General features: G+C 41.0%; 1 protein-coding gene across 1 annotated transcript in view; it reads right to left on the bottom strand.

Moving 5' to 3' along the window:
• Window positions 1–27,727, bottom strand: part of dntt (deoxynucleotidyltransferase, terminal) — a 134,570-nt gene that overhangs the window by 54,361 nt on the left and 52,482 nt on the right. The window contains exons 7-8 of the mRNA XM_012862358.3: window positions 27,126–27,258; window positions 13,683–13,785 (exon numbers count right to left, since the gene is read on the bottom strand). Of these exons, the coding sequence (XP_012717812.2) occupies window positions 13,683–13,785; window positions 27,126–27,258 (236 nt within the window). The remainder of the gene's footprint in view (window positions 1–13,682; window positions 13,786–27,125; window positions 27,259–27,727) is intronic.

Below are 27,727 nucleotides of genomic sequence, written 5' to 3'. Positions count from 1 at the left end.
GGTTCGGATTTGCTGAATTTCTGCAGTGATTTAAGGAAAAGAAAGTCAATGTGTTAACATTACCAACACAAATATTTTAAAAATACTTAAAAAAATTCATCAATTAGAGATAAATTTGGTAATCACTGACATGATTACACCTATCAAACTGGGAAAAAAAGTGAAAGAAACAGTTTGTCTTTTATGTAGCGTATGCAGATATCCGGTTTCAGCTATATCCACAAAAACAACTTTGATTTGTAAAACAAGACTTGTGTGCATGTTTGAGTGCCAGTTTGCTTAATCCGTGCCAAACTGAGATGTGAAATCAGCAGAAGTTCTGCCACTGCTATTCTCAGTCTAAGTCTCAGTCAAACATGACGCTAGACTAATGAGAAACTCAGCAATGTAATTTAGGTTCTAACAATTGTTTTACAGACTAAGATGTTCTACGCTCAAGAAAATGTGGCACATAGTGAAGTAGAAAGTGGGAAAGTTAGATTAAGGCAAAAAAAATAAATAAAGGAATAGAAACGTCAATGGACTGATTTCCTTAGGGAAATCTTTAAGATTAAGGTTTTTCCTAGATCCAGAAGAGTCAGTGCACTTTAGATTACTAAACTTTCAATTTAATTCCAGAGGCCACTGTGATTGTTTGGGATGGTTCTTTTCCTCACAACGCCCGTAAAACCTGCCACGTTTCTCCTCAAAGACCAATAACCGTGGACGTAAATCCAGGGAGCAGCCTCTCTGCCTGCACGTCTGATGAGCGAGGGTAATTACAAAGCATTTAACACCTTGTCAGCATAGCGTGAACCGCTGCCGCTGAGCATGGCACGTTTATTTGTAAAGAACCAAGGCTACACAGGTCACAAGAAAAGGAGCGTTTCTCAGAAAGCAATGAGAACTCCAGCGGCAAATGGGAAAACCTGAGTGACAGATGAGGAGGAAAACCTCAAAGTAACCGGCAAAGCCCTCTTTACTCCCCCCCCCCTCTAATTATCTTCATAAGTGGACTCAATTCTTGTGCAACTGTAGGGAGAAACTCTCGATGCCCCCCCCCCTCCCTGTCTGCATCCCTGATAACTCGCACTCTGCAATTACAGATAACCATTCACCCTTCAATAATGGGGGAGGAGTGGGATTCTTAAAGTTTGCCGAATGCTCAGTAATAGTATAGCTGGAGGCACTGAAAGTCCCCACTAAAATGAGGCCCGGATGACAGCATAAAAGGACTAAAATACTGACAAATCTGAAATTAAAATCCCTCTGAGCCAGACTGCTGACACGTTAAGGGAGGAGGCAGCAGACAAAACCCGTGGAAAAGAATCTAACGCATTTCACGTCCTATTGAAACCTACGTATTTCTATGCTGCATTCAGAAAAGGCAGCGCTTTGCAAAAAGGATTATTAAGCCTTGAACCTTTGCACATCTCTCCACATCACGACTGCGGACCTATGTATTTTAATGTGACTTATGTGATGGACCAAAACAGATTTAACCGTGGTGTGGAGGGAAGAGAAATGACTTTTACAATTTTTTTTCTACTGATTGAGTCGTCCTTTTGAGAAATGCTGTTTAATTCATCGACCTCAGCTCACCAGAGCTATGTTTCACAGTGTGTGTTGCTGTACGTTGTACAGACCTGGGTTTTTCACTGTAAATTTGCTGTATTCAATTACTTATTTTGTGTCAGTTTTACTTTTACTCTCATGGGGTATTACTTTTCCACTTTCGCATTGCAACTGTGCGCAGCAAATACCCTCGGGATAAGTAAGCTTCTTGAATTTTTCAAATGTAAAATGTCTGACATGCATTTGTGTTCAGTGCATGGGAAAGAAAACGTTCGCCCATTCAAACAGCCACGATGCATTCAACCTTGATGGCGAACATACGTTTTCAATTCCTGCCCCAGATTCTCAGTTGGATTTAGGTCTGGACTTTGACTGGGCCGTTTTTTTTTTTTACACATGGATACTTCAATGTAATATGATTCCATTGTACGTGTTTAGGATCATTGTTCTGTCGGAAGAACTGAAACCCCAGGCTTAAGTAATTGCGAGGTGTGAAAGGTATTGAATTCAGATGAGGACAAGCAAACTCTGGTCCGCAAGGTCGTTGCAAGTGAGCGTTGGTGCACTCCATTTACGTTGGGGGGAAAAAGCTGACCATTTAGCAATCCACTGAAGGAAAGTGAAGAAAAGAGAGGAAATTACATCTCTAATACATGTGATTTACAGGCATAAGAAATGCCTGCGACACATGCAAATTTTTAAATACTCACATGGCACGTTTATTTGTAAAGAACCAAGGCTACACAGATATTTTTCATATGCACAGGGCATCACGTTTAATGGAAGAACAAAGGAAAACAGATGATAAAAAACTTAAATACTTCAAAAAGACTAAATATGAGACAGAATCAAATCAAAATAAAGAAACATTACAATGTCCAAATTTAGACCAAAAAAGCTGAAACATAACAGAAAGATCTAGCAGCCGTTGGCCTTTGTATGCAAGATACAGTTAATTTTAATGTTTTCATCCTAATTTAAAGCACATCCCAGGTTTTCAGCCACTAGGTTCAAGTGCTGAGGAGCCGAGAAACAAAATACTGCCTCTGCTTGTTTAGTCCTCGCCCCGGTAACACAAAGTGAAGCGGTCTCTGTTAAGCTGAGGGTTCTACACGGTCCGTACCGGATAACAAGGAGCATCTGTGTAACTCCAGCAGCTCGTTGAAGTTGCTGCCCCTCTGTCTTTTTCCTAGACTGCAGCATTCTCCTCATGTATACAGTGCAAAACAGCTGATGGTGTAGCATTTAATTCACATGGTGGATCTTTAAACCAAAATAAGAAATCTACAAACTAATTCTTCCCAGTGTATATTTCCTATTGGCAAAGAACATGGCATTATTCCTGGGACAAATAGTGTCTCATTTTCCATTAATTGTTCTGTGTATTGGGTATTGAGGCTGCAACTAACCATAAATTGATTATTCTTCTTTAAAATGAAAACTGAAGTTAGCTGAAATTGAATTCTTATGACAAGACACTCTTATCTGTATCTGTATCTGTATCTGTATCGGTATCTGTAACTCAAACGGGAATCCGAGATAGGAAGGTACATTTTTAGTTAACGTTAAAAAGACTTGCAATTTGTAAAAGCTAAATTGACAACCGTGCAGCTAGGGCCGGACGATAATTCAATAACAACATTTATCAATAGACGTTTATCGATGATAGAAAAAAAAGGTAAATAAAAAGTTCAATAGAACAGTTTTGCTTCCTTTTGCATTCCAGCCTATCATGTAGGTTAATATTACAGTCGTCACATCCTCCCAACCAATCACAACACAGACCCAGGAACCAAGCCCTGCCCCCTTTAAACAGTTCAGAGAGCACGAGTTATTTTTTTCTTTTATAAAAACTTGCAGTTTTGGTAAAAAGTTGGTTGAATAAAGGGTTGAGTTTGAATTCAGCATAAAATGGTCAGGGCTGCAATTAAAATATATGTTTTGAATTTGTTGATAATTATCAATATCGATCAATATGATTTCTATTTTATCAATATGCCTTTTTTTCTATATCGTCCTATATTTTACATTGACAATGATGCACCACTTTTCATGGGTTTATTAGATAAAACCTCAACGAAAGATAGCAAATTTGGCATTTTTAATGTTTATATACTTTTCAAGGCATTGTATGGGGACTGTACAGTCGTTAATCAAATGAGCATAATGCCAAACCAGATAATTAGGTGCTACACCAGAAGCCATGAAACATTAGCAATGCTAAGGTAAGACAAAAAGAAACGCTAGATTATTTTGTTCTGTAAGGTTTCACTATTCTACTGCTTAACTATTATTACCATTACTACATGCACAGCTCGGTATCCAGCTCTCTCTAGCTCAGATTTAGACCCAGTCACTAATAAGTGATGGAGTCAGGATGTTCTCCTACCTCAGCGTTTCCATGGACTGTTTAGCCCAAACAGCTCCCTGTAATCATCTCCCTCACAGCAGGTAGTGAGTGCTATCTGGCATCAGAGAGTAAGCTTATTCCACCAGAACTGTTTACACAGAGAATTATAAAGGAGGACGGCAGGAAGACAATCTTTTCCCCACAGCTTTTCCTTTGAGCACTGCTTTAAAAGTTGAGCAAACATGCCTTCTGTAAAAGTGATCTAAAGACTATGCAGGTATCATTTCTATTAGCTTAATTTCCCAGGCACTTTCCTTCGGGGAGCGTGACGAGTGGCCACAGCAGCCACCTGCATCCGGAGCGAGCGATATGTTGTTGGGAGCCCCTGATGCGCTCTGATCTCATCTCCAATTCCCTCTGACTCCCAAGAAGGGAGACTTAAAAAAACCTGCCTTCAAGTTGTAGATTAGTGTATGTTGGCCAATACTGTTTGAACTGCGCTATGACTTTGAAGCACAGATTTGCCAGAACTAAAGAGGCTGATTACTGAAATGAAAGTGGAACGTTTTGTGTCTGACTGTGTGCCAAAGGAGCCGTTACTGCTCAGCTTTCATTTAGGTTCTAAAATTATTTATTAGGCTGGAGTCTAGAACATCCTCAGCTTTAAATATACATTTTGTCAGTTCATATTAACTATAAGGTGTTTTTTTTTTTTTTTGCATTTAAAATTGACAAAGTATGCTAATAAGCAATAGTTCAGTCTATGATATAAACATATGTCACTAATCTGAATATGATCAGATTAGATACCAGTCACTGTTTTATACAGTCATTGTATTTTTTGATGCCGTGTTTCCTAGCTTAGTGGATACAGTGTTCCAGCATGAACTGCATAACATAATAAAGCTGACTGGCCAAAAAGTAATTTTCCTGTGAGAGATCTGACAGTCCTCTGTGTTTATTGTCTGACTGACACGTTTTGCTTTTGTTTGAGGAAAGCATTTAGCAGAGGAAGGACTAGACCAGGGTTCTGCAACCTGTGGCTCTGGGGCCATAAGTGGCTCCTTGGACCTTCAACGGTGGCTCTTAATAACTTTGGCAACAAATTATATTTTTATTATGATATTTAAATGTAATAATGATAATAAATGCAAGTTTTAGCAGCTTTTTCTTAGAATAATTGCTTTTTTTCCACAACAGAATGATGCTGAAAGTGCCATTAATATTTGATTTTAAATCAATATTTTCTTATTATGTTGGAATTTATGATTTTTTTTACATCATTATTCACAAATATCAATATCCCGTCCATCCTCAAAATAGACAAAGAGGTTGTTTCTTTAACGATGACAACATATTTCCTACAGTAGATCTTTGTCAAAAATTATAACTTGTCTTTTTTCAAAAGGCCAGGCAAGATTTGCGACTCTGAACGAGTTTAATTCAAGTGGGCAAAATGCCTCTTTAGACTGTAAAGGTTGCAGGCCCCTGGACTAGACCATGCCAAATTGTAAAACATCTGAGTTTTGAATCCTGTTTTCCCAAGAAAAATAATCACATATAACTAAACTTCACAGTCATAGTACATGCTTTACTTGTTTGTTATGTTTGAAGCTTCTTTAAATAATTACTGACTTTAGCGAAGTCCATCCTGTTTCTTTCCCACTAGTCATACAGCAACTCCTTTGTGACCTTTGTAATCATGTACAGCCTCTGCAAAGCCTCACTGGTTAAAATGTCATCAGTCTAAAACTGATTAAATCAAATGGATATATTTTTTCTTTGAAATTTGGAACCTATGTTTTAAAAGTAAGTTTCAAATCCATTATTACATCCGGATACTACGGGCATTCTTTCTCCTGCCTACATAACAGCTAGACATTTAAATGCAGCTTCTGTCTAAACTTGACAGTTCTGTGCCTGGCTGCTGCTTGTTGCATGTAAATATACTAGTGTCATCTGCATATCTGGCAAAGATATGAGGTCAACAAATCCAGAAAGTCATCAGGACACAAACTAAAAAGTAGAATACCCAGTAGAGAACCTTTAGGGACACCATAGAGATGCACCAAGAAGGGTTGTGTTTGCATGCACCAGGTTTCAGGTTTTTTTTTTTAGGTCTGACCTGATGGTCCTGAACAAGAAAAAGGGCATCAAAGTGCAGTTAATACAGGACGTGCCCGGAACACCTCACCAGGGAGGCGTCCAGGAGGCATCCTGACCAGATGCCCGAGCCACCTCAACTGGCTCCTCTCGACGTGGAGGAGCAGCGGCTCTACTCTGAGTCCTCCCCGGATGACTGAGCTCCTCACCCTATCTCTAAGGGAGAGCCCAGACACACTACGGAGAAAACTCATTTCAGCCGCTTGTATCCGGGATCTCGTTCTTTCGGTCACGACCCAAAGTTCGTGACCATAGATGAGGGTAGGAACGTAGATCGACCGTTAAATCAAGAGCTTCGCCTTTTGACTCAGCTCTCTCTTCACCACAACGGATCGGTACAGCGCCCGCTTCACAGCAGACGCTGCACCAATCCGCCTGTCGATCTCCCGCTCCATCTTCCCCTCATTCGTGAACAATACACCAAGATACTTAAACTCCTCCACTAGGGGCAGGACATTCTCCCAGTTAATACATTCATGGACTGAAAATGAAGGTTGTTTTCTAATGAATAAGGAAAAAACATATTTGAGTTAACCTCGATAGAAGCTATTAAAGGGTAATTTAACAAATTTCCATCTCTTCCTGACTCTCTAGTATACCAACATTTCTTTCAAACTTTTCAGAAAATGTGTTGATGGCAACAAAACATTTTCTGGTAATCAAAAATTATGAATTTTATTACTAGCCAAAAAAAAAAGGCTATGCTATGCTACAAATTTAACAATATTTGAATTAATTCGCTTAAAGCTGAGTGGCAGTATGCAATGATAAGGCTTCAGAAAATACAACAGTGTCTAAAAAGTCTAATAGATTGGAGACAAAGATGATCAATGGCATCCTTTGTATTTCCATTGCCATTAGGGCAGGGCTGAAATTCATCTGTCTGCTAAAAAGTTACTGGTTGACCTTGACTCTGCCCCCAAGTTATGCTTCCTGAATATCAGCAGTAGAAGGGGGCAGGCAGAAATGATGAACGCCTTTTTACAAGCACATTTTTAGATGGAAGTATTTTTATCTCCGGGCTGTACGAGGGGAACTGGATGGACTGCGTGGGGATGTTTAAGGCCTGCCTATGACATTAAGCCTGAGTGAAGACACGATGGCCCCCGGGGGCTCGATTGCAGATGACAAGGTTACACGACTTAAAGTCAACCTTTGCTACCTCCACTTAATCACTATCTTTCGTGTCCTCATCCCTGCAGAGCAGTCCCTCTCACTTCATCCCTTTTTCGGCCCGCCCCGCTGAGAAGAAAGCTTCCAGCCGTATCACGCCGTCCTTTCTTAGGCTCTGAAAGGCTTTTTAACACCTGCCCTATCCATCTTATTCGCTGTCCTCACAAAATCTGAACATTGCTTTCACACCTTCACCCTGCTCTGTCTCCCCACAGTGAATGGAAATGGCTGCAAGATGTGAGAGTTCCCCGCGATAACAGACAGTAAGTAGGAGGTAATTATCATAAGGCTAGACCTCTGGTGGGGTGCAGACACAAGGCGGTGTGGTTGAAGCCGGGAGTGAGGATGGGGGGGATTTATTTTTAAACCCAGTGAGGAGAAAAAGAATGGAGTAGATAGCACAGGTCTGTGAAGCACTTATCTCCTGTTATAACCCTCTCAAACCATATAGGACAGCGTTCACTAAGAACAACTCCTCTTGTCGCCTACCCTACAGCCATCAGTGCAGTGCTCAGTTTCATACTATACATTTCAACATAGACTGTACTGGCCTTTAAAGCGCTTTTTTTTATGGCAGCCTTTTTTTATGAATAAAGTTTCCAGAAAACAAAGCAGTATTGCTAGTGCCAAGAAGCATATGATCTTAGACCTGCCCCAAACACTGGAATCAGCCAACTCAGGTTGCTGCTGCCATTTAAGGTTCAAAATCAATGTGACAAATTGGATTTGGGTGTGTTGTAACCTTTTGAAGTTCAGCTTAATATCCCCGTCAGATTTAGATCTAAAGTCATCTTTTAATTTTAAAAACACATTTCCTCTGAGTGGAAGTAACATAGTGTCCCAACTTGACCCTGATGGAGGGAAATTACAATTGGGGGGGATGGCATTCAAATTCAAAGACAAGGAACTTTTCCCCCAAAGTAAAACATATCAAAATATTAGTGAAAACGTACAAAAAAAAAAAAACTGGCTGGCAAATAAGGGGGTTTTACTTGATGTAATAATAATAAAGATATTCCTATTAATTAATGAGAATGTTCACGAATGAGGGGAAGATGGAGTGGGAGTTCGACAGGCGGATTGGTGCAGCGTCTGCTGTGAAGCGGGCGCTGTACCGATCCGTTGTGGTGAACAGAGAGCTGAGCCAAAAGGTGATGCTCTCGATTTACCGGTGGATCTACGTTCCTACCCTCATCTATGGTCACGAGCTTTGGGTCGTGACCGAAAGAACGAGATCCCGGATACAAGCGGCTGAAATGAGTTTTCTCCGTAGTGTGTCTGGGCTCTCCCTTAGAGATAGGGTGAGGAGCTCAGTCATCCGGGGAGGACTCAGAGTAGAGCCGCTGCTCCTCCACGTCGAGAGGAGCCAGTTGAGGTGGCTCGGGCATCTGGTCAGGATGCCTCCTGGACGCCTCCCTGGTGAGGTGTTCCGGGCACGTCCCACCGGGAGGAGGCCCAGGGGAAGACCCAGGGGCTATGTCTCCCGGCTGGCCTGGGAACGCCTTGGGATTCCCCCGGAGGAGGTGGCCCAAGTGGCCGGGGAGAGGGACGTCTGGGCCTCCCTACTGAAGCTGCTACCCCCGCGACCCGACGCAAGATAAGGAGAAGAGGATGGATGGATGGATAATGAGAATGTTATAAAAAATCCAATATGAAATAAATGATTGAAGTGTGAATTAAATCAGCTTTTCTTATTAACTAATGCCCAATTTACAGCGTTGTATTGTCTTTTGAGACGTTTCTCTCTCCTTTTCCTTTCAGAAACAAACTTGTGCTTGTAATAGAAATGATTTTAAATCTAAAATTGACCAGGGATGTTAATACTTCCGGGGCTTAACTGCATTAAACCAGTGGTGAACATAATACTGTATTTCTGTGTTTAAACGTATAATACTGAGTAAAATGAGTCTGCCTGTACAGCTAATCTTGATTAACATCGCAACAATTAGCAAATGCCTTTGGTTCTCTGAATAACAATGCATGTAGCCATCATATGAGCATATACCTTTGGATGGGATGTCATTCCCAGAAACAAGCTTTCACTTTGAAGGCAAAAATGGAACTTCATTACTCCTGTGTTAGTTGATGTACAAGATAAACTTTGAAGGTCATGTTTAAACAATGGGAAATCTGTAATTGCCACAGATAGCTGATTAAGGACGGCCATGTTTAATGGGGTATCAAATGTGCTGACTGATAATTAATTCACCCAAATTTAGAAGTTGGCATTGAATGAAGAAAAGCGAACACACCTTAAAGATATGCTAAATGTACAATATTTTAAAACCCAGGGGTTTGTTTAGGTTATAAACAAGTTTCAGTGATCAGATTAAGAACACCCTCAGTCAAATGTCTGTATAGGGAGCTTTGGGAATAATTACAATTGGTTATGTCTTCATGGAGAATGGGCTTTAACATTAGCAACACATCATTAGCTGCTTAATAAGAAAGCCAAAACACTAGATCCTAAAAAGCTATGAGATAGACAGACAGTGTTCAGTTAACAATTGCTATTTAGGGGAGAAATCCCTTTATGTCAAGTAAACATGAAATCATCACCTTGGTGCAATGCTGCATTTATTCAATTCAATGTTATTTATATAGCATCAATTCACAACATGTCATCTAAAGGCTCTTTACAAAGTCAAATTCAATCAGATTATACAGATTGGTCAGAAAGTTTCCTCTCTAAGTAAACCCAGCAGGTTGCATCAAGTCTCTCCAGGCAGCATTCACTCCTCCTGAAAGAGCGTAGAGCCACAGTGGACAGTCGTCTGCATTGTTGATGGCTTTGCAGCAATCCCTCATGCTGAGCATGCATGAAGCGACAGTTGAGAGGAAAACTCCCCTTTAACAGGGAGGAGAACCTCCAGCAGAACCAGAACCAGGCTCAGTGTGAACGTTCATCTGCCTCGACCCACTGGGGCTTAGAGAAGACAGAGCAGAGACACAGAAAGCACAGAAGCTCACATTGATCCAGGAGTACTTTCTATGTTATATGGTAATAGAGGATGATCTGTCTCCCCTGGATGACACACCTGGTCACAGCTAACAGAACGCCAGACCAGGCTTACCTTCTATGAAGAGAAAAACATTTATATTATTTATTAATTTATATCTTGACGTGGTGCGCCCTGAATCATCAATGGGCAAAAAACCTGTGCCAGGGTTTTGATAATTGTGACAGTGATGTTAAACATGTACAGTACCTTGTAAAAGTTTCAATTATTCTTTTTTAGGATTTTTATGTGACAGATCCACAAAGTAGGTGCTTTTTAGAAATAGAAATGAAAGCATGTTTTTAAAGTTGTGTGTATTTGTTACAAATACAACGGCCTCAGAGAATTGGTAGAGAACCTTAGTTGGACAAAAAGCACCATAGAGACCAAAGAACACAGCAGACAGGTCAGGCAGAGAGTTGTGGGTAAGTTTTTAACAGGATTAGGTGACAAAACAACATCCTAAGCCATAAACGTCTCAGAGTTTTGTTCAATCCATCGTGTGGAATAGAAAGAATGTGGACCAAACCCACCCAGAGACGGCTGTAAGTCTAAAGTGAATGCGAGAATTCTAACCAACAACTCCAAACCCTTTTGGAGCAATAAATGTTCAATAAGACTCAAGCATCATGAAGAAAACAAAGCGTTGTTGATTCCCTCCAAAAGATTTAGTCTTTCTCTGTTTCTTTTTAAAAATGCTTCGCCGAAGTTGCAGCTTCACTGCGCTTATAGAAATGTTTCTTGCATGCAGCAAGTTTAACTTGCAGCACACCGATATTTGTCACATTACTTATTCCAAATAATTGTCATTTTAACGCAGCCATTAATTACAAGATCAAGTGCGTGTAAACATAACCTCCTATTAAGAATGTGTTTCTCCAGGTTTTATCTCTAGCTGACACATTTTCTCGCTTAATCGTTTTCTAATGGCTTTCCCTTTGCTTTCAGCAGCTGTCTCCCTTCCACATTCAGGCCCTTCCTTTCTTCGTTCATCCTTTCACCCACCTTTCCATCTTGCCCACTTTCTATTAAAGGATCCATTTTCTATTACAGGGTGTCCAGAGCTATCTGTGGGCCTTAAAAGCTCTCCCGCAACTTTGTGATATAACCAATTGTACGTCGTGTCTGTTAAATTCAGTCACATTTCTTTTGCTACTCTTTGAATTTCAGACAACTAAAAAGAGCCAAAGCCTGATTTCCTGTCTTTTCCTTTTTGTTAAGAGAAAATATAAAAGTTCCAATGGACTCTTGCTACAATGGTTTCATTAAACGGTTAGCTCTATTTAACACATAATTGAAATTTGCATGAGCAAACCTTGTGAGGTGAGCTCCTTGCTAAAACATATCCATGCAGCTTAAAAAAAAAAAAAACAGTGATTATGCATTCAGGATATTTGATTATACATGATGATACCGCCCTCCCAAAGTTTTGCTCCCTGGAAACTCTAAGTAGGTACAAAAAGAGAGAGAAAACCGTCAAAGGTAAGATCATATAAATATTTAAAAGTATGTCCTGATGTTTCCAATTTTTTTATGCTGTGAAAGTTACGTAGCATTTTTCTGTAGCCGTCAGACATTCTGGGGGGAAACTTTGCGATCCAGTTTAAAAAAGAAAACGAAAAAAAAAATGCCTGAAGCAAAGATTTGAGCATCCAACCTGATCAGTGCCTAGCCGTATCATTTTTGGCAGACAGCACCGCGGCTTGTGAACACATTTGTAACAAACTCGAGCCCATTTTCACACATCAACGCCAAAGATGTTCTAGGGCAGGTGCTGACAATCTGGTTCAGACTTTTTTTTTTTTTTTTTTTGGCACGTTACTATTCACACATGTGCATCACGGTGGGAGTTTTTTTTTGTTTTTGTGTGTGTTCTAGACGCACTCTTACAGCTGGTGAATGGGGAGGGGGAGTGTCAGCTGAGGAGCATCTGTCCAAGTTGCACAGGAGGAAGGACAGAACGCAGGAGATACGGGGGAAAAAAATCACAGTATTTATTAACAACTCTTCAAGGAAAGTCAGAGGCTTCTTGTGTTGGTAATGAAACCGTGCGGCTGAATGTGTCGACGGTTGCGTAAAAAGGGAAAGGAAACGGCTCTCGCCAGCACCCACACGCTCATTTGCAATAAATGTTATGAAAGATTTGCTGGGAGGTTCACGCTTTGCCTCACCTGCTGGTGTGCCGGAGATTTTATGCAGGTTTCCAGGTACAGAGCGAAAGTGTTGACATTTCTGTTTGCGCGTGTCTTTTTCCTTTCAAAGCCCTCTAAAACATTTCAACATGTCTGCCTGTGAAATCAGCAGGCTTTCCTGAAAGGTTTTGTTCTGCTAAATAGTATCGTTTTCAGAGATCGGCGTTGGATTTACTTTGAGATTAGCAAGTACCATTCCAACTTGTGATTAGCTTACAACTGAACATCTATTTTTGTTTTTATTTTGTGGCAGAGTTATACTGAAGACAGGATGGATTCCTTTACTGCAATTTACTGTGGTTTTTCCTTACAATTTACTGTGATTCTTTACCTTGTTTACATTTTAACTGTTTACATAAACCGCTGCTGCATCTTTATCCTGAAATTTAATGCAAGTTACTGTGATTTTTCAAGCTGTATGCAAACGAAATTTCGTTCTGTACGCACTTTGTGCAAACAAAATGACAATAAAGTTTGTCTGAGTGTAAGTCTAAGTCTAATGCTTGCTTGAACTTCACGTTACATTTATTGAAAACTTAATGCCCATTTTTGTTTTCAAAAACATCAGAAAATCTTAATATGTGTAAGACATCTTTTGTTTTATTACTTTTTATGTAGGTAATAGAATACACTTTCTAAAATACAGGCTTTGGTTATTGGCCGAGTGTAGCAGTGTGTGTGTGTGTGTTTAGGACAAATGTGTTTTCTTCAGTTTCAGCAGAAATTTTCTGGAACTTCCTCCAGTTGAGTTTGAGGACTGGACTCTTTTTCAAAAAGTTACTAAAAAAAAGGCTTGTAAAAGTTGCCTTTGCTTAACTATTTGGATGTACTGATTGAGTTTTTCATCTGTGGAACACTTAGCAATTTATTTTGAGAAATGAGCCATTTGAATAAAATTGTTCTTACTTTAAGGGAGAGTTGCAAGATGAAAGTCATAGTTAAATAAAAGCCTTAATGTCCTGTCAAACTGCAGGTCGTGTTTGCAGTTTGACATAAACCGTGCAGGGATCAGACAAGAAGGGGCTTGGGTCAGATAAAACCAACATTTCCCTTTGTGGTCTACATGTAAAAAGCTTAATGTGGCTCATTTTGTCACCATAGAGATGTTTGAGAGGTACTGTAAAATCAACAATGAAAATGAAATACTATGCAGACAGCAAAAAATGCCGTATCTTTAACTTTACGGATGCCCTTTGTAACTGTTGCTGGATTTGAACCTTTGCAGGCAGGCAGCTGAAAGCATCTACTTACTTGTTTTTTCAGAATGTCAATAATGTTGATCAGAAGGCTCTTCTCATTTCCCAGCTCTGCTGTGGTCACTATAAAGTCTACATCATGGCCAAACTCCTTCCCCCTAAAAATCAAACACAGATCGTCGTTACAGGATGCGCTGTTCGATCCTAAAAGGAAAACTGAATATAGTGCAGCTTTGACAAGCCGTAGGCATGAAAGTAGCTCTCATTTTACCAGCTTCCTCTACTAACAAATATTGTATTTTTTTTCTGGGATTGATGTGTTGAACCTTGTAGCTAAGAGAAAATGTTTTCTCCATCAGTACAGCTGTGGTGAAGGCGCGTTTCAGCCCAGTAAGGTTATTATGACAGGATTACCGTATCTGCCAGGAACATATGTCAGAGAAAACTCAGCAGAACCTCCATGGGAACAGTATGTACACAAAAGGTATATCAAAGCTTCCATCTGGCAGCTGAATCGGTAACAACGGCCAGGTTAAAAATAGCATGCGTCCTTTCATTTATGCATATCTAATAAAATACTTTTGAGTTTTGTCTTCTAAACTGAACAGATTTTAATTAATTTGTGGTATAAGAGTTAGTTTTTGCTAAATTATTAATAAATAACCTGGCCAGCCAGATTGATAATGTGTCCATTCTGCACATTTTTGTGTGTTTCTTTGAATTCAGCTTGTTGGCAAGGTTAAAGAAAGCCCTCTTTAAAGACAACAGTTGTAAAATAATGTCTTCATGGGTCTGTTAAAGCAATCCCAGTCATACAGTTTGTTAAAGAACCATAGTATCATTAAAGTTGTGTGTAGTAGTGGTAACTGGATGGTATGTCTTCCAAAGGAAGTTGCTGAGCAAATCCAGGAAGAATCCTGAGAATTAAAATCGGACTAGATCTGAATAAAAGAAAAAGCATTCCTACGCTTGACTGTTTCCACATTTTGTCACAGCACAGTTTTAAACATTATTGTAATTTCTTATTATTTATACGCAGAGTATGCAGTCTTCTTAAGTGGAATTAATATATTCCATAACATGAATATTTTTCTGTAAAATCTAAAATTTTAACAATGTGGTGTGATAATGTACACAGCTCCCTTTGTTCTGACCCACCTAAAAAACCAAACGTCTTTAAATGTCTTGAAAAAAATTAAAGCAGGGATCAAGTTACAAAAGAGAAATCTCAACCTTTGAACTTCTCACAGAACACTCTTCAATCCATCATCTAAAAGTTTAAATAAGCTGGTGCACCAACAAACCTATCAAGACATGGAAATATAAGCAGTCAAGAGGCCCAAAGGCTCTCTGGAGGAGCTGCAGAGATCCACAGCTTAGGTGGGATAATCTGTTGACAGGACTATTGTTTAACATAATATCACAAAATCTAAATACTGTATGTGCACGCCTCAAATCTGAGCGAGCAGAAGAAACCCAGTGTTGAATGAAGGTTATAGGAGGTACTGTACGTGGTTTGTCACAAACATGTAAAGGGAACAGCAGCCATGTTTCCATCTATGCTTTTTGAATTTCATTTTGAAATATTGCATTATAAAAGATTGATTGAAATTCAAAATGACTTCCTCAATTTCACCAAATTTTTTTACACTTGGATTTTGGATATTGCGGAAAAAGAGTTAATGCACAAAACAGGAGATGGAAACACATCTCCCAATTAAGTCCTGATGTAGCAAGCATTTACCTCACATGACTGATCATCTGTTTTCGTTGTCGGTGTCCTCCCGCATATTCTCATAACGTGCATTGAATCGCATTTCCTTCCCTACGTCTCTGATCTGCTAGTAATGTCGCCAATGCCAGCTAATATGGCAGACCAATTATAACTTGTCTGATAGCAACACAGTCTTGAAAACCTCTTTTTTTAAGGGGGGGCGGGGTTGTCCATGTTTGTTTGCAACCTCTAGTTCTTGGGTATTATGCCCATGCGTAACGTCAGCCTTTGGCAAAATTATGTTTTCCTAGCCTAGTTAATTCACTCCAAATGTGTGGACACGGCTAATTCGCACTTTCTTGTTTGTGACATTTTAAAAGTTTGCTTAAAATTTGATTGACAATTTGATTGAAAACGTTGCTAGTGAAAAGTGGAAGAAGGTGCCCTGTCAGATGAGGCCAACATTTAAGACTGTCATTAACATGTGGTAACATTTCAAATTAGCCTGAAAACACCTTTACCACCATGAAATAGGGTGGTGGTAGCCTCATGCTATGGGGTAGCACTGTGAAAGCTACACAGAACCAACAGAAAGATAGATCATCGACCTGAACAGAAGGCCATAAGAGAAGAAAACCTGTTAGTAGTTGCAAAAGACTTAAGTGATCCTAAACATACAGCGAGAGTTGAAACAGAATGGTTTAGATTAAAAGCAAGGTTGTGTGTGAGAATGGCCTAGTCAAAGTCCAGTTCTAATCTATGTCAAGACATGAAAATCCATGACCCAGGTCGTCAGAGATGCTTCCCATCCAATCTGACATAATGTGTTGTGGAAACATATCATCAGTTGTTGTATTAATCATGTATTTTATTAAAGCAGTAAGAGCTACCCAGGTTTTAAATAATATAGTTAAACTGAGTGGCCTGGAGTGCAAAGAGGACGCAGTCTGCAGGGTCAATCAAGGCTATAAATTCACCCAACCTTCTTTTGGGAGACCAGACTCCTGACCAATGTATCAAGAAGCCAACTCCTTGTTTTGACACTGGAATGCGGATCTGTTTTGTTTGTGAGAACACAAGCACAGATAGAATGAGTGTGTATGCACCCCCCCGGACATCATTCAGTCACGTACACAGTGAGGGCCCCGCCTATTAGATGTGCGCCCCTGGGCGGTTCTTCAGACACACACCTGCAGCCGACACGGGAGGGTGGACTCTGTGCTCTACTACATGAGGCTTTAGGATAAAGTTGTAAGTGTGTGTCTCCCCTTGGAATTCCAGTTGTTATAAATATATACGGATATTCCAAGTGTTTTGTCTCTGATAGTTGTTTTCTTCCTTTGCTGCCAAATCTACGAAACCGGGTGAGGCGGGCCTTGGTGAATGAGACGGGGAGATCGAGAGGCCGCCTCGTCAAATGTGGACAATGTTTGAAGAAAAAAAAAAAAGAGTGTACAGGAACTTTGCTTCAAAGTTGCTGAATGAATATAAATGCCACCCATTTCACTTTTTTTATTTGTAAAAGCCTTTCTAAACATAAAATCCCAGTAAAATACAATAAAGTGTGGGGTTGCAATGTGAAGATAATGGAAGCATTTCAAGATGTATGCATATTTTTGCAGGGCGCCGTGGTATCTGAAAACTATGCAGTAGTTTACACAGTTACAGTCATTAATGTCAAAGCAACCTCCTCGTTTAACAGATTTATGACCCAGGGTAACTTGTTTTTGCAGGAACTTTTCCTTGAAGAAATTGTTGCAATGAAATTGAATTTTAACTGGTTAAAGCGTTCATCCTCAAAGATTCATGGCATGTTTGTCTTTGCCTGTTTGCAGGTCTGTGTGCGAGCAGCCATTTAATTACGACGACAGCAAAATGGCACCTTTAAAAAAAAAAGTTAATGTGACTCTGTGTGTGTGTATGTGTGCGAGAGAGAGACAGAGAGAGAGAGAGAGAGAGAGAGAGAGAGAGAGAGGGAAAGAGAAACCTTGTAGTGATGGACTTGTTCACATCAGCTTGGTCCTTCCTGCCAAAGATGGCTCGTTTCAAACTGATCATTACCTATCACACACACACACACAGACACACGTTAACACAGAAACCCTTTGATAAGCAACAGGCGAAATCCTCCAGAAGTATGCTCCAGTGTCACTGCTGACAACAAAGCAAAATGTCAGTGAATGTTGTGGGCGATATGGCTCCAAAGAAGCTTCTGCATCCACAAGGCTCCGCGTTTGATCTCTCCTTCGTGTCACCGGCAAATGACTGACGCCAGTCAGAGTGAGCGGCATTAAAGGAACGGGGGGGAAGGGTGTGAATGGCTTGTGGGAGAGCATCAAAGGTCCGCGCCGCTAAATAAGGTAGCAAGTAAGCACAATAAGAAAAGTTTGTGCCCCTGCGGTTGTGGTGGCATTGACGGAACATTGGTACGGCTCGACAGAGGCTTGCGTGTCATCATTTTCGCAACTTTTGCTTTGCAGATTTTGCAGCTCATGAAAAAGCAACTGGCAGCTAACAACAGAGCCGGAACTTCCTAAAAAACTTTAATTCAGCTTAAATCGGCTGATTTATCTAGCACTAATTAACACCAAATGGCCTCCATACATTCTAATTTCATCCTTGTTGAAACAACACGAGCAATTTCAGTTTCTCGTGCCAATGGGCAAAGCGCTACTGTCATCCAAGGAGGCCCAGCAGAGACGCATCAAGTTCTTCACTTTGCATCAGTCCCTCATCCTGAGCGAGCACATTAAGCTGGAAACACCGAAATCAGGAATCAGTTCATTACACAATATCCACCCAAGACAAAAGTGCAGTAGTGTGCAGTTCTTACATTGACAATGTCTATCTTTATCCAGAAAACGGGGAGAAAGTCAGGAGACCTGTGGTCTGAGGGCAGCAGCTTGGTAATCTAACATTATGTGTATATTGATAGGGGATGTGTGTTTGCCTCAACCGCAGCCTAGGGTCTTTCTGCTTGGATTGTCTCCCTGTGCATGCGTGGGTTGCTCTCTCAGGGTAATCTGGCTTACTCCCATAGTACAAAAACATGGCTGTTAGGTTAATTGGTCTCTCCAAATAGCCCTTAGGCGTGAGTATGTGTGTGCACGGTTGTTTGTGTGTGTTCATGGTTGTGTGTCTCTCAGTTACCTTGTCGTGGACTGGCAATAGAGGGCTGCACTGCTTCAGAAACATTATACAAAAGTATTTATACCATTCATTGCCAACAAGCTGCAAGATCTCCAAAATATGCACTTTAAAATGTTTTCTTTGGAAAAGAACAACTTTTAAAACAATGTTTTTAGTCTCAGACGGTGTCAGGCTTCAAGACGGTGTGGTTACAGAACCATCGTCATCATTCATATAAGTCCTTATGCAGGTCGTGGCAGAAAAGAGGGTTTTAAAATAACCCGTGTAAATCAGATCCAATGAAATGTATGATTGCGAATCATTTCTGATCGACACTTCTTGGATTTGTAGATGTCTGGCTCTAAATATCGATTAGATATAATTATTCAATGTTTAATATAACAGAATAGGAAATGTTTTATATTTATATCCCTTTTTTCCTTAAAAGATACAAACATTTGATGCACCTATCTTAAAATACATCAAAGATATTCGTCCGCAGAGATTCCTCTAATTCAACACAGAGGACACTCTCTCATTCCGGCTTGTACAGTGCGCTAATGTTGTTAAATTAATCTCAACGTATGCTTCTGCTGCGCTGGCAAAATTCACTCAAGTGTGCAGCCTAAATGTGCTCCACGAATAAAAAAAAAAAAAACAGCCAAAGCTTGGAAAAAGAAAAAAAAAATCAGGTTTGAAGAACAACCGGATTTCTGCTTGATATTCAATACTGAGAAAGTTCAATTAGAGATGACGCCGCGGCTTTACGGCATTAAGCTTGACACGTTAATCTCTTTCACTAAGATCTGTCAGGTCAGTGCAGACGTCTTGTTTAATGCGGCCTCACTCAAAGAGCCGACGAGTTCATACAGCAAAGAGTATGTTTTCCTTTTCATTCTGGGCGGAAACAGAGGCTCGCCGGTGCGACGCGTAGAGTAGCAGCAGCCTGGCGTTCCTCAACACAGAGCTGAAGTCAAGAACATTATGAACACCTGGTGTGAATTCAGCCCGTCTACTTTTTTATTGCGTGAGGGAAAGTGCTAAATTATTCACAAGGCCTATAAAATATACATAGCTATTTACAAATTTCTATGGGCGACAAGGCGACATGTATGAATAATAAAGAAGTGGGAAGTGTGGTTGCTGCTGCTGATGGAAAATCCACAGAAAGGACTCATCCGCAGGGGGGAGGGAGCTCAGCTGCACTCAAGAGAAGGCGATCCGGAAAAAAGAAACCAGATCCATCTATAAATCAATGCCCTGTGATACCATAGATTTGGTCAGGGAGGTCCTGCTCATCAATAGACACACCCCAGCTCATTCTGGAGAGTCCAAAGGCACGTCTTGTAATCCCTCCAATGACTTTAGGCGCTACCATTGGATCTCCTCGCCTCCTGATCAGATGCCAGAACCACCTCGTCCGACTATCCACCCCACGGCTGAGGCAGAGTCCGGAACACCCTACAAAGAAAGCTAATTTCATTGACTTGTATTGGCGATCCGCATCCTTCGCCCATCACCATCATCCCACGATCACAGATGACGGTTCGGTTTCAATGCAAATGGGTGAGAAAATCAAGAGCTTTCTGGTTTAGGTGCTGTTTGCATCCTTAATTGGCATTACCAACGTTGCCGAACTATTATTATTATCCATTTAAATGGTACACAACCCAACGTTTACTGCATTTTTGCACATATTATTTGCACTGCACCATACATTTCCATACAAATGCCTTTTTGCACCATTATTTTTGCACATAAAACTGAACATTCTTCTGCACACTGTTTTCCTCCTGCACTGTATACATCTGATCGATGCTGCACTTTACATTGTAATGTCTTATTCCACCTGCAAACCCATTACACTGTTGAAAGCTGTGTGCAACGAAATATCGTTCTGTATGCAAAATGCATACAAAATTACCCTAAAGTTGTCTAAGCCTACGTTTTTTTTATCCACACCACACTAGACAACCCCAGAATGGGGCTGCAAGACAAGGCCAGAGGTTGTCTACCCATCCCTCCCTTACTCATGCACCAGACACATGAAGCGCTGTGGCTCAGACTGAGCCTTGCTTTCACCCTGGAGGGAGTGGTCCTCTGTTTTCCTGTCACCATGACCTCATGCGTAGGGGAGCTGACACACATCCATGGCTTCATTGCACACTGAAGGTCACGGCTCGACGCCACAAACGAGATCAGCGATTGGGGGCAGATCTGGCCGAGTCCCACCATCACTGGGAACAACTAAATCATCTGGAGCAATGTGTATAACCCACCGTCTATCTCTCGCTTTATCTGATCTTAATGAATGCGCCACGAGAGCAAGGAGAGGCGCGATGTGCCGCGGATCATAGATTCAGACCAGGCGTCGCATTTCGCTCTCCCCTGCCGTGAGCCGATAATAGAGTCGGGCTGAACAATCATGACACCATGAATTAAACCGATAAGGAATCCTTATCTGAGCTGCTGTTGAAGGCAAACAAAGCTTGGAGGCTCAGCCTCTGTTTGAGGCTTGGGAGAGCAGACACCACTGCTGCCCCCCCCCCCCCCCTCATCAGTGTCACTTTGAGTTAATATTCCAGACAATCTGATGTTACACAAGATCCACAGCAGGGACTCGCTGGCAACACGCAGAAATAAATACGGCGCTCCACTGGCGCTGCGCGAGCCTTTTCACACGCGGCGCTGGTAGAAGCTGCATTTTCACGCCTAATCTATTTTTAATCCCCCCCACCCCACCCCACCCCAACAAAACCGCTTTTAAGGCTTGTCACCCGCCTTCCACAGCTGTCCTTTCAATAAGCCTAATGTCAGTGGCATCAACAGATCCCAGCCATGCTGTTTCCCTCTGAAGTGGATGACAACTCCAGCTTGTGAAGCACAGCCCTTATTTTGTGCAACTTTTTGGGATCCGAGTCATTTTCTGTGTATCTCATCCACAGATAAAAAGGTCTGACGGTGCCAAAAATATCCGTTCAAGGAGGTATATACACTATACCGCACTTCTAATTTATGACAAGGGCTATTTGCCACAAAGAGAGAAAGCTAATGAGACGCTCAAATTATAGGTAATTAAATGCAGCTTTGACAGCCCTTTCAAAATGAACATTTACTAATATGCCACACTGAGGAGAATCAGAAGATTATTAGTGTTGCAGCTGGCAGCTCAGACAGCGTTTGAACTGTTCCAGGCGTGGTGACGCCCGTCTGGAGAATCTGCTTTTGAGGAAGAACATGCTAAATTAGTGTCTCACTGGCTGACGGGGTCCAAGTCATTACTCTTCAATTACGTCTCTGCAGGGTTCCAATAAGGTCTAACGTGACCAGAGGTGGTTACATTTACTCAGTTACATTTACTTGAGTAACTTTTTGAACAAAATGCACTTTTAGAAGATGTTTTACTGCACTGTACTTTTTACTTTTACTTGAGTCATATTATTACTCAAGTATCGCTACTTTTACTTGAGTAAAATTTCTGGCTACTCTACCTGCTGTAAGTAACTTCATGAATGAAAAACATAACTGTTTTATCCAAAAATGCACCGGTGAAAAAAAGCTGGAGTTTTTGTTGAAGTGAGACTTCTTATTTATACACAAGCTTTGTTATTTTAATGTTATTTTCTACCTTCTGAGCTCATTGCGCCATTTGGAGGTTAAATGAACATCCAGTAAACTGTAGATACTGTCATTGGAAATACTTTGTATTGTTCTAACATACTGTACATACATTAACTGCTGTAAGTATTGCTTTCAGGTTTAATGTTGAAAAACAATGATTTAGAAAAGTGTTTCTTCTGTCTAAATCTGTTGTTTTGTAATTATGTTGTTGTTTGTATATTTTTTAATTTTTGTCTTTAATATACCAAAATTTGCACACAACCTTATATTTCAGTCTTTCCAATTACACCATTTTAAAATATTAAATCATCAGCTGTTATGATTAGTAACTCAGTACTTGAGTAACCTTCTTACTGAATACTTTTTCACTATTTCTTGAGTAATTTCCTGGCCGACCACTTTTTAGTTCTTTTTAAATATGCTGAAATAGTGCTGCTCTTATTTGAGTACAGTCTTTTGGCTACTCTGCCCACCTCTGATTGTAACACCCCCTAAGTCTAAATCTAAAGTGAGGTGAAGGACTGCTTCATCTGGTCGAGTTTAAATCCATAACTGCTCTCTCACAGGCCCCTTTACTCTCTGCAGCGAGTTACTGGCCCATAAATCCTGAGCAGTTCCTCCCCTTCATTCTTGATGTTAACTACCCATGATGCTCTAATCACTTTCCTCGGCTCATTTTACAACACTCCCTCCTCGAGGAGCCATTATTTACATAATCAGATATCTCTCGAGCTGTCATCTGGCCTTCTGTCGATTGGAGATGTTGAATTGTTCTCTTCTGCAGATGTTTGAAGCAGTTTCGAGCTTTAATAAGATGAACAGAGACTAAGTGTATGCTGCAGTCCAGACGTCATGCAGAATGTATGGACCTTCTGAGGTTGGTGTCTGAAAATGCATGGAAAAATCACATAGGAAATTAAAGCCGTAGCTACAGAAGAATGGGTATAGTGAAAAGCAGATAAATAAATAAAAAAAGTAGGACTAATTTAAAAAAATATATATAGTGTTGTTGAGTAAAATTTGTTGAATTCCGTGACAAACTGAAAAACATAAAACTCTCCGGGGTTTTTACTCTACATTGATAAAATATGTCTTTTGTTCCTACTGAAGCAGGCATGTCCAAAGTTTGCGGCCCCTAGACTGATTTTCTGCCCCCGACTGTATTTCAAGAAATATATGGTCCACCAGCACCGACGGCTGGGGGAGACGGAAACTTTTTATTTTTGCTTGAGCAAAATTATTACAATCTAACAATTGAATGTGTCAGGTAACAACACAAAGCATTTGTTTTTTTATTTTCTAACACTTTTTATGTTCTCTTTAATTTCATAGAAATAGGAGCACATCCGTCCTTTGACATTTGCCTAAAGTTGCCATGACATCACTGTTTAAACCATTTCATGTAGTTGATATTGCTGCATATGGAAATTCTCCAAATAATCAGGCCAAATGTCCCTCCTCAGTAAAAGGGTTGGTTGCAGTAATTATATGCAGCTCTACCTAGTTGACTTCGCTCTGATTGGCTACAACCATATCGGTCCTTTGGTACCCACTCCTGACATTCACACGGCCTCATCAGTGCACAACAGATCATATTATACCCCCAAAACCTCAGAAACATTCAATTCAGTTTTATTTATAGGGCCAATTCACAACACATGTCCTCTCAAGGTTCTTTACAAAGTCAAATTCAATCAAATCCTCCTGATTGGTCAGAAAGTTTCCTCTCTAAGGAAACCCAGCAGGTTGCATCAAGTCTCTCCAAGCAGCATTCACTCCTCCTGAAAGAGCGTAGAGCCACAGTGGACAGTCGTCTGCATTGTTGATGGCTTTGCAGCAATCCGTCATACTGAGCATGCATGAAGCGACAGTGGAGAGGAAAACTCCCCTTTAACAGGGAGGAGAACCTCCAGCAGAACCAGAACCAGGCTCAGTGTGAACGCTCATCTGCCTCGACCCACTGGGGGTTAGAGAAGACAGAGCAGAGACACAGAAAGCTCAGAAGCTCACATTGACCCAGGAGTACTTTCTATGTTAGATGGTAACGTAGAAAAATTAAATGTGTTGTCATGGCCTTTTTAAATACAGACTTGTGCATTGATATCTGCTTTGAATCCTTAATATTGGTGAAATACACTAAAAGTTTTTAAAGAAAGGCTGAACCAAGTTTTGTTCTTATGCTGCAAGACCAAAAAGAATTCAGGTTCATTTGGTCAATCCCAAAATAATTACCAAACTGGATGAACACACTTTCCAACAAATAAAATCTGACAAATTTGTTTATTTAAAATGATCATATTTTGTAGAGCGGGTTATTTCTTTATTCATATTTTGGCCTTCGAGTACTTTTAATTTGATAATTCCAGCCCACGTGCAGAAAACTTTAGACGCCCGTGGACAAAAGTGAGTTACTATTACTCTACATTTTGATGTTTTGTTGTTTGATTTATGTCAATATTTGAATCACCTTGTCATAGTGTAATTCTTCACACTACATTTTTAATGACAACTGTTCAAAATAAATCAATAAATCGACGTAAAATATCCGCCTTTATAAGTTGGTTTCTGTGGCGTAGTTCTGAGCAGTCAGTAGCTAATTTATAGCAACTAGTAATGTGAAAACCTGCAAAGATGAAGGGGGAACAAAATGGTTAGTCTGACTGGTTCCTATTCCTGGATCCAATATTAAGCACCTCAAAACAAATATGGAGCCTGAAGCTTTGCTGGAGATTTCTGCACTGCATGGCTTGTTGCACCAATGATGAGAGCCTCATTGTCTTTAAGTTAAAAGTATTCAAATAGAAAACACAGTAGTTTGAGCAATAAGGATTTTATGTAAAGAGTTTTCTCTTCTCACAAAGGATGGAGGCAGGGAACTACCATCACTCAACGATCGTAACACTTTCAAATGTAGATTTGGCAAGTTGCTTATTTTGCACAAAACAGGAAAACCAGATCTACTTTCGAATATAAAACATGTTTCTTTCTAAGGTTTATGGAGGACAGAGAGCGAGAGAGAGAGAGAGAGAGAAAAAAAAAACTGCATCGTGTTTGTAGCTCAGACAGCATTAAAGGTCATCAGCTAAGTCGTCGCAGCTCTCTCACCCCTGTTGAGAAAGCAAGTGCATGTCCTCGCTGCCAGACGGCTCTCTGAATTATTTACCTCACACGCTGCTGGGTTATGGCTGGATTTTTACAGCGCGGGCGACAGAGCAGAGTGCTCCGCGAATACCCGGGCACAAAGCTGTGCACATAAAAAAAGAAGAGAGAAGCACAAAGAGGTGGGAGCGGAGGGGAGGTGTTGTCTGCGACCAGAAAGTTGCACTCAGCAAGTTGCTTTACAAGAGCAACTCGCTACGCACTCTGATACTGGCAGTGTAATGCGTTTGAGTGACCTGGACTCGCCGCACAACACGACTGACCTGTTCTTTTCCATTAAAAACACGAGAATGGGAGAACCACCTCCAGCTTTAAAGGGGAAGTCCGGTCAACAAGGAAAAATCAGGGGATCATTAGCTATAACTAAAACTAATACGTTTGTGGTTATTTAATGAACTTATCTTTAATCAATAAGAAAATAAAAACATTAATTGTCGTCTGGATAACTGTGTATGGGGGCTGACATTACTGCCCATATTTGGGCAGTAAGGGGCGTTTGACATCACATCCTGGGGCGTGGAAAAGCGGAAGCGGCGACAGCATTTCTCTCCGCTTTCCATGCAAAGTCAATAGGAGCCGTTCTACACAGCTGCGGTCATCAATAATTTTTTCGGATTTCCAGAGGACTTCACCGCTGACATTCCCAGGAGCTTTTGCTGAAGCATCAATGCCCACGTGCATGGCCATCGGATGTTCCAACACAACTGGTAAAAGTGGAAAAAACATTGCTTATTTCAACTTCCCGATTCATGAGCCACCGGGCTCGTTGCTGGATTGCCAACTTGAAGAGAGCGGATTTGCCATCTAACTTCTGGCCAGAGAGAAAACACGTCATATGCAGCGACCATTTTGAAGAAGAATGTTTTGAACATGACATGAGGGCAAGGATTTTCGGTAAGTTATTTTTTTTTTTAGAATTTTTTATTTAGAATTTGCGGGGATGGTCACCGAGCAGAGGGGCGGAGGGATACCACATGTGATGTGGTATCCCTCCGCCCCAGCATGTGCTGGAACGCTTTTATCTTTTAATAATTATACAATAATGACCACCTGCCCTATTTACTAGAGGGCAAATATATAACTTAAGTCACTTCAGCGATCTCTCCGCCGCTGTGTGTGTGTGTGTGTGTGCGCGCTCCGCTGCAGCGCCGGCACAGCCGTGCTGCGGCGGAGTGCACGCACACACACACACACACGCGTGTATACATATATACTGTAGGACCCGACTGAGTTTGCACTGGAAATAGGTACGCTGGATTCCGTCAAAAGTCCGGTTTCTTTCAAGAAATTCTTCTAAAAAAATCCATATCGCTATCAGATGATGATAGCTCCACGGAACTCCCATCACTGTCACTAAGTACTTCATCACTCTCTGCTTCGTACAGAGCACCAGTTGTCACCATGTTGGAAAATAGTGCGCCGTGACAAACACAGCGTTGAAACTTACTCAACTGCGGGTCCGCCGAGTGACGTCAAAAAATGGGAGGTGACAGTACTATTCTTGACCAAGATGGATTCCTCCACATAAACATGATTAAATGAAAATTATTCATAATTAAAAAAACATATAATTTTTTGCACAGTATGTAGTAGTTTTATATTTAAAGTACTTTCAGCAGTTTGAATTCTGATTTTGACCGGACTTCTCCTTTAATGCCAAACTAATTTTATTTGGGGTTTTTTACACCAATTTCACTGAAACAGTCACTGCAATGGGGAATATTTAAACGGGAATCAACCACACCTCGTGGCAACCTCTCTTTTTTTCCTGTGCACAGCAGATAGAGATTTAACAACAGCGGAGGGGGGGAGACAGAACGGCCGTTCTATTTCATCCACAATATCAAGCGTGAGAGAAGGAGACAAGCCTTGTACCTCCGAAAGCCACCTGTCAGCGCCAGTATGGCATTCGGCGTGATCACATGGACGGCCTCGTCAATAATGTTCCCCACGGCCCGCGCCTCGGCTCTGCTGACAGCCCTGGAGATGTCTCCATAATGCAGAAAACCTGCAGGGAAAAGACCACACGGTTATTAGTCTGGCAGCTAGCCATCAATCACAGCCATTTGCTCTGGGGGGGAAAGACGCGGAGTCAGGGTGGATTAAAAAGTACGGCGGAAACGCGACACGCTCCGCCGGCTGATAGACGCCGGCTAACAGCTACAGACACAGGAGGATTACAGTATCTACAAACTGTTCCTAATTATAATTGATGCATTGATGATTATCTCGTTTTATGCATCTCACTTTGCATTTTCCCCTGTCTTTGTGCCACTTAAAAAGCACTTAATTCTCTTTTCTTTCCTCCGCGAGACGAACAGCGATGCACCTCCCATTAATTAACCAAACCTTTTTTAATGATTTTTCTGTCGCCGCGGCGGAAAATTAATGGGACGGCTCTTGTTTCTGCTCGGTAAAGATTTCCCCGAATACAGCGAAGCGATTAGGGTTCAAAGGCATCCGCCGCTTCAAAAACC

Source organism: Fundulus heteroclitus, chromosome 22, assembly GCF_011125445.2.
Source record: "Fundulus heteroclitus isolate FHET01 chromosome 22, MU-UCD_Fhet_4.1, whole genome shotgun sequence".
In the NCBI taxonomy this organism is placed as follows: Eukaryota; Metazoa; Chordata; class Actinopteri; order Cyprinodontiformes; family Fundulidae; genus Fundulus; species Fundulus heteroclitus.
Note: the sequence above shows the minus strand (reverse complement) of the source record. Positions and strands in the feature narration are given on the sequence as shown.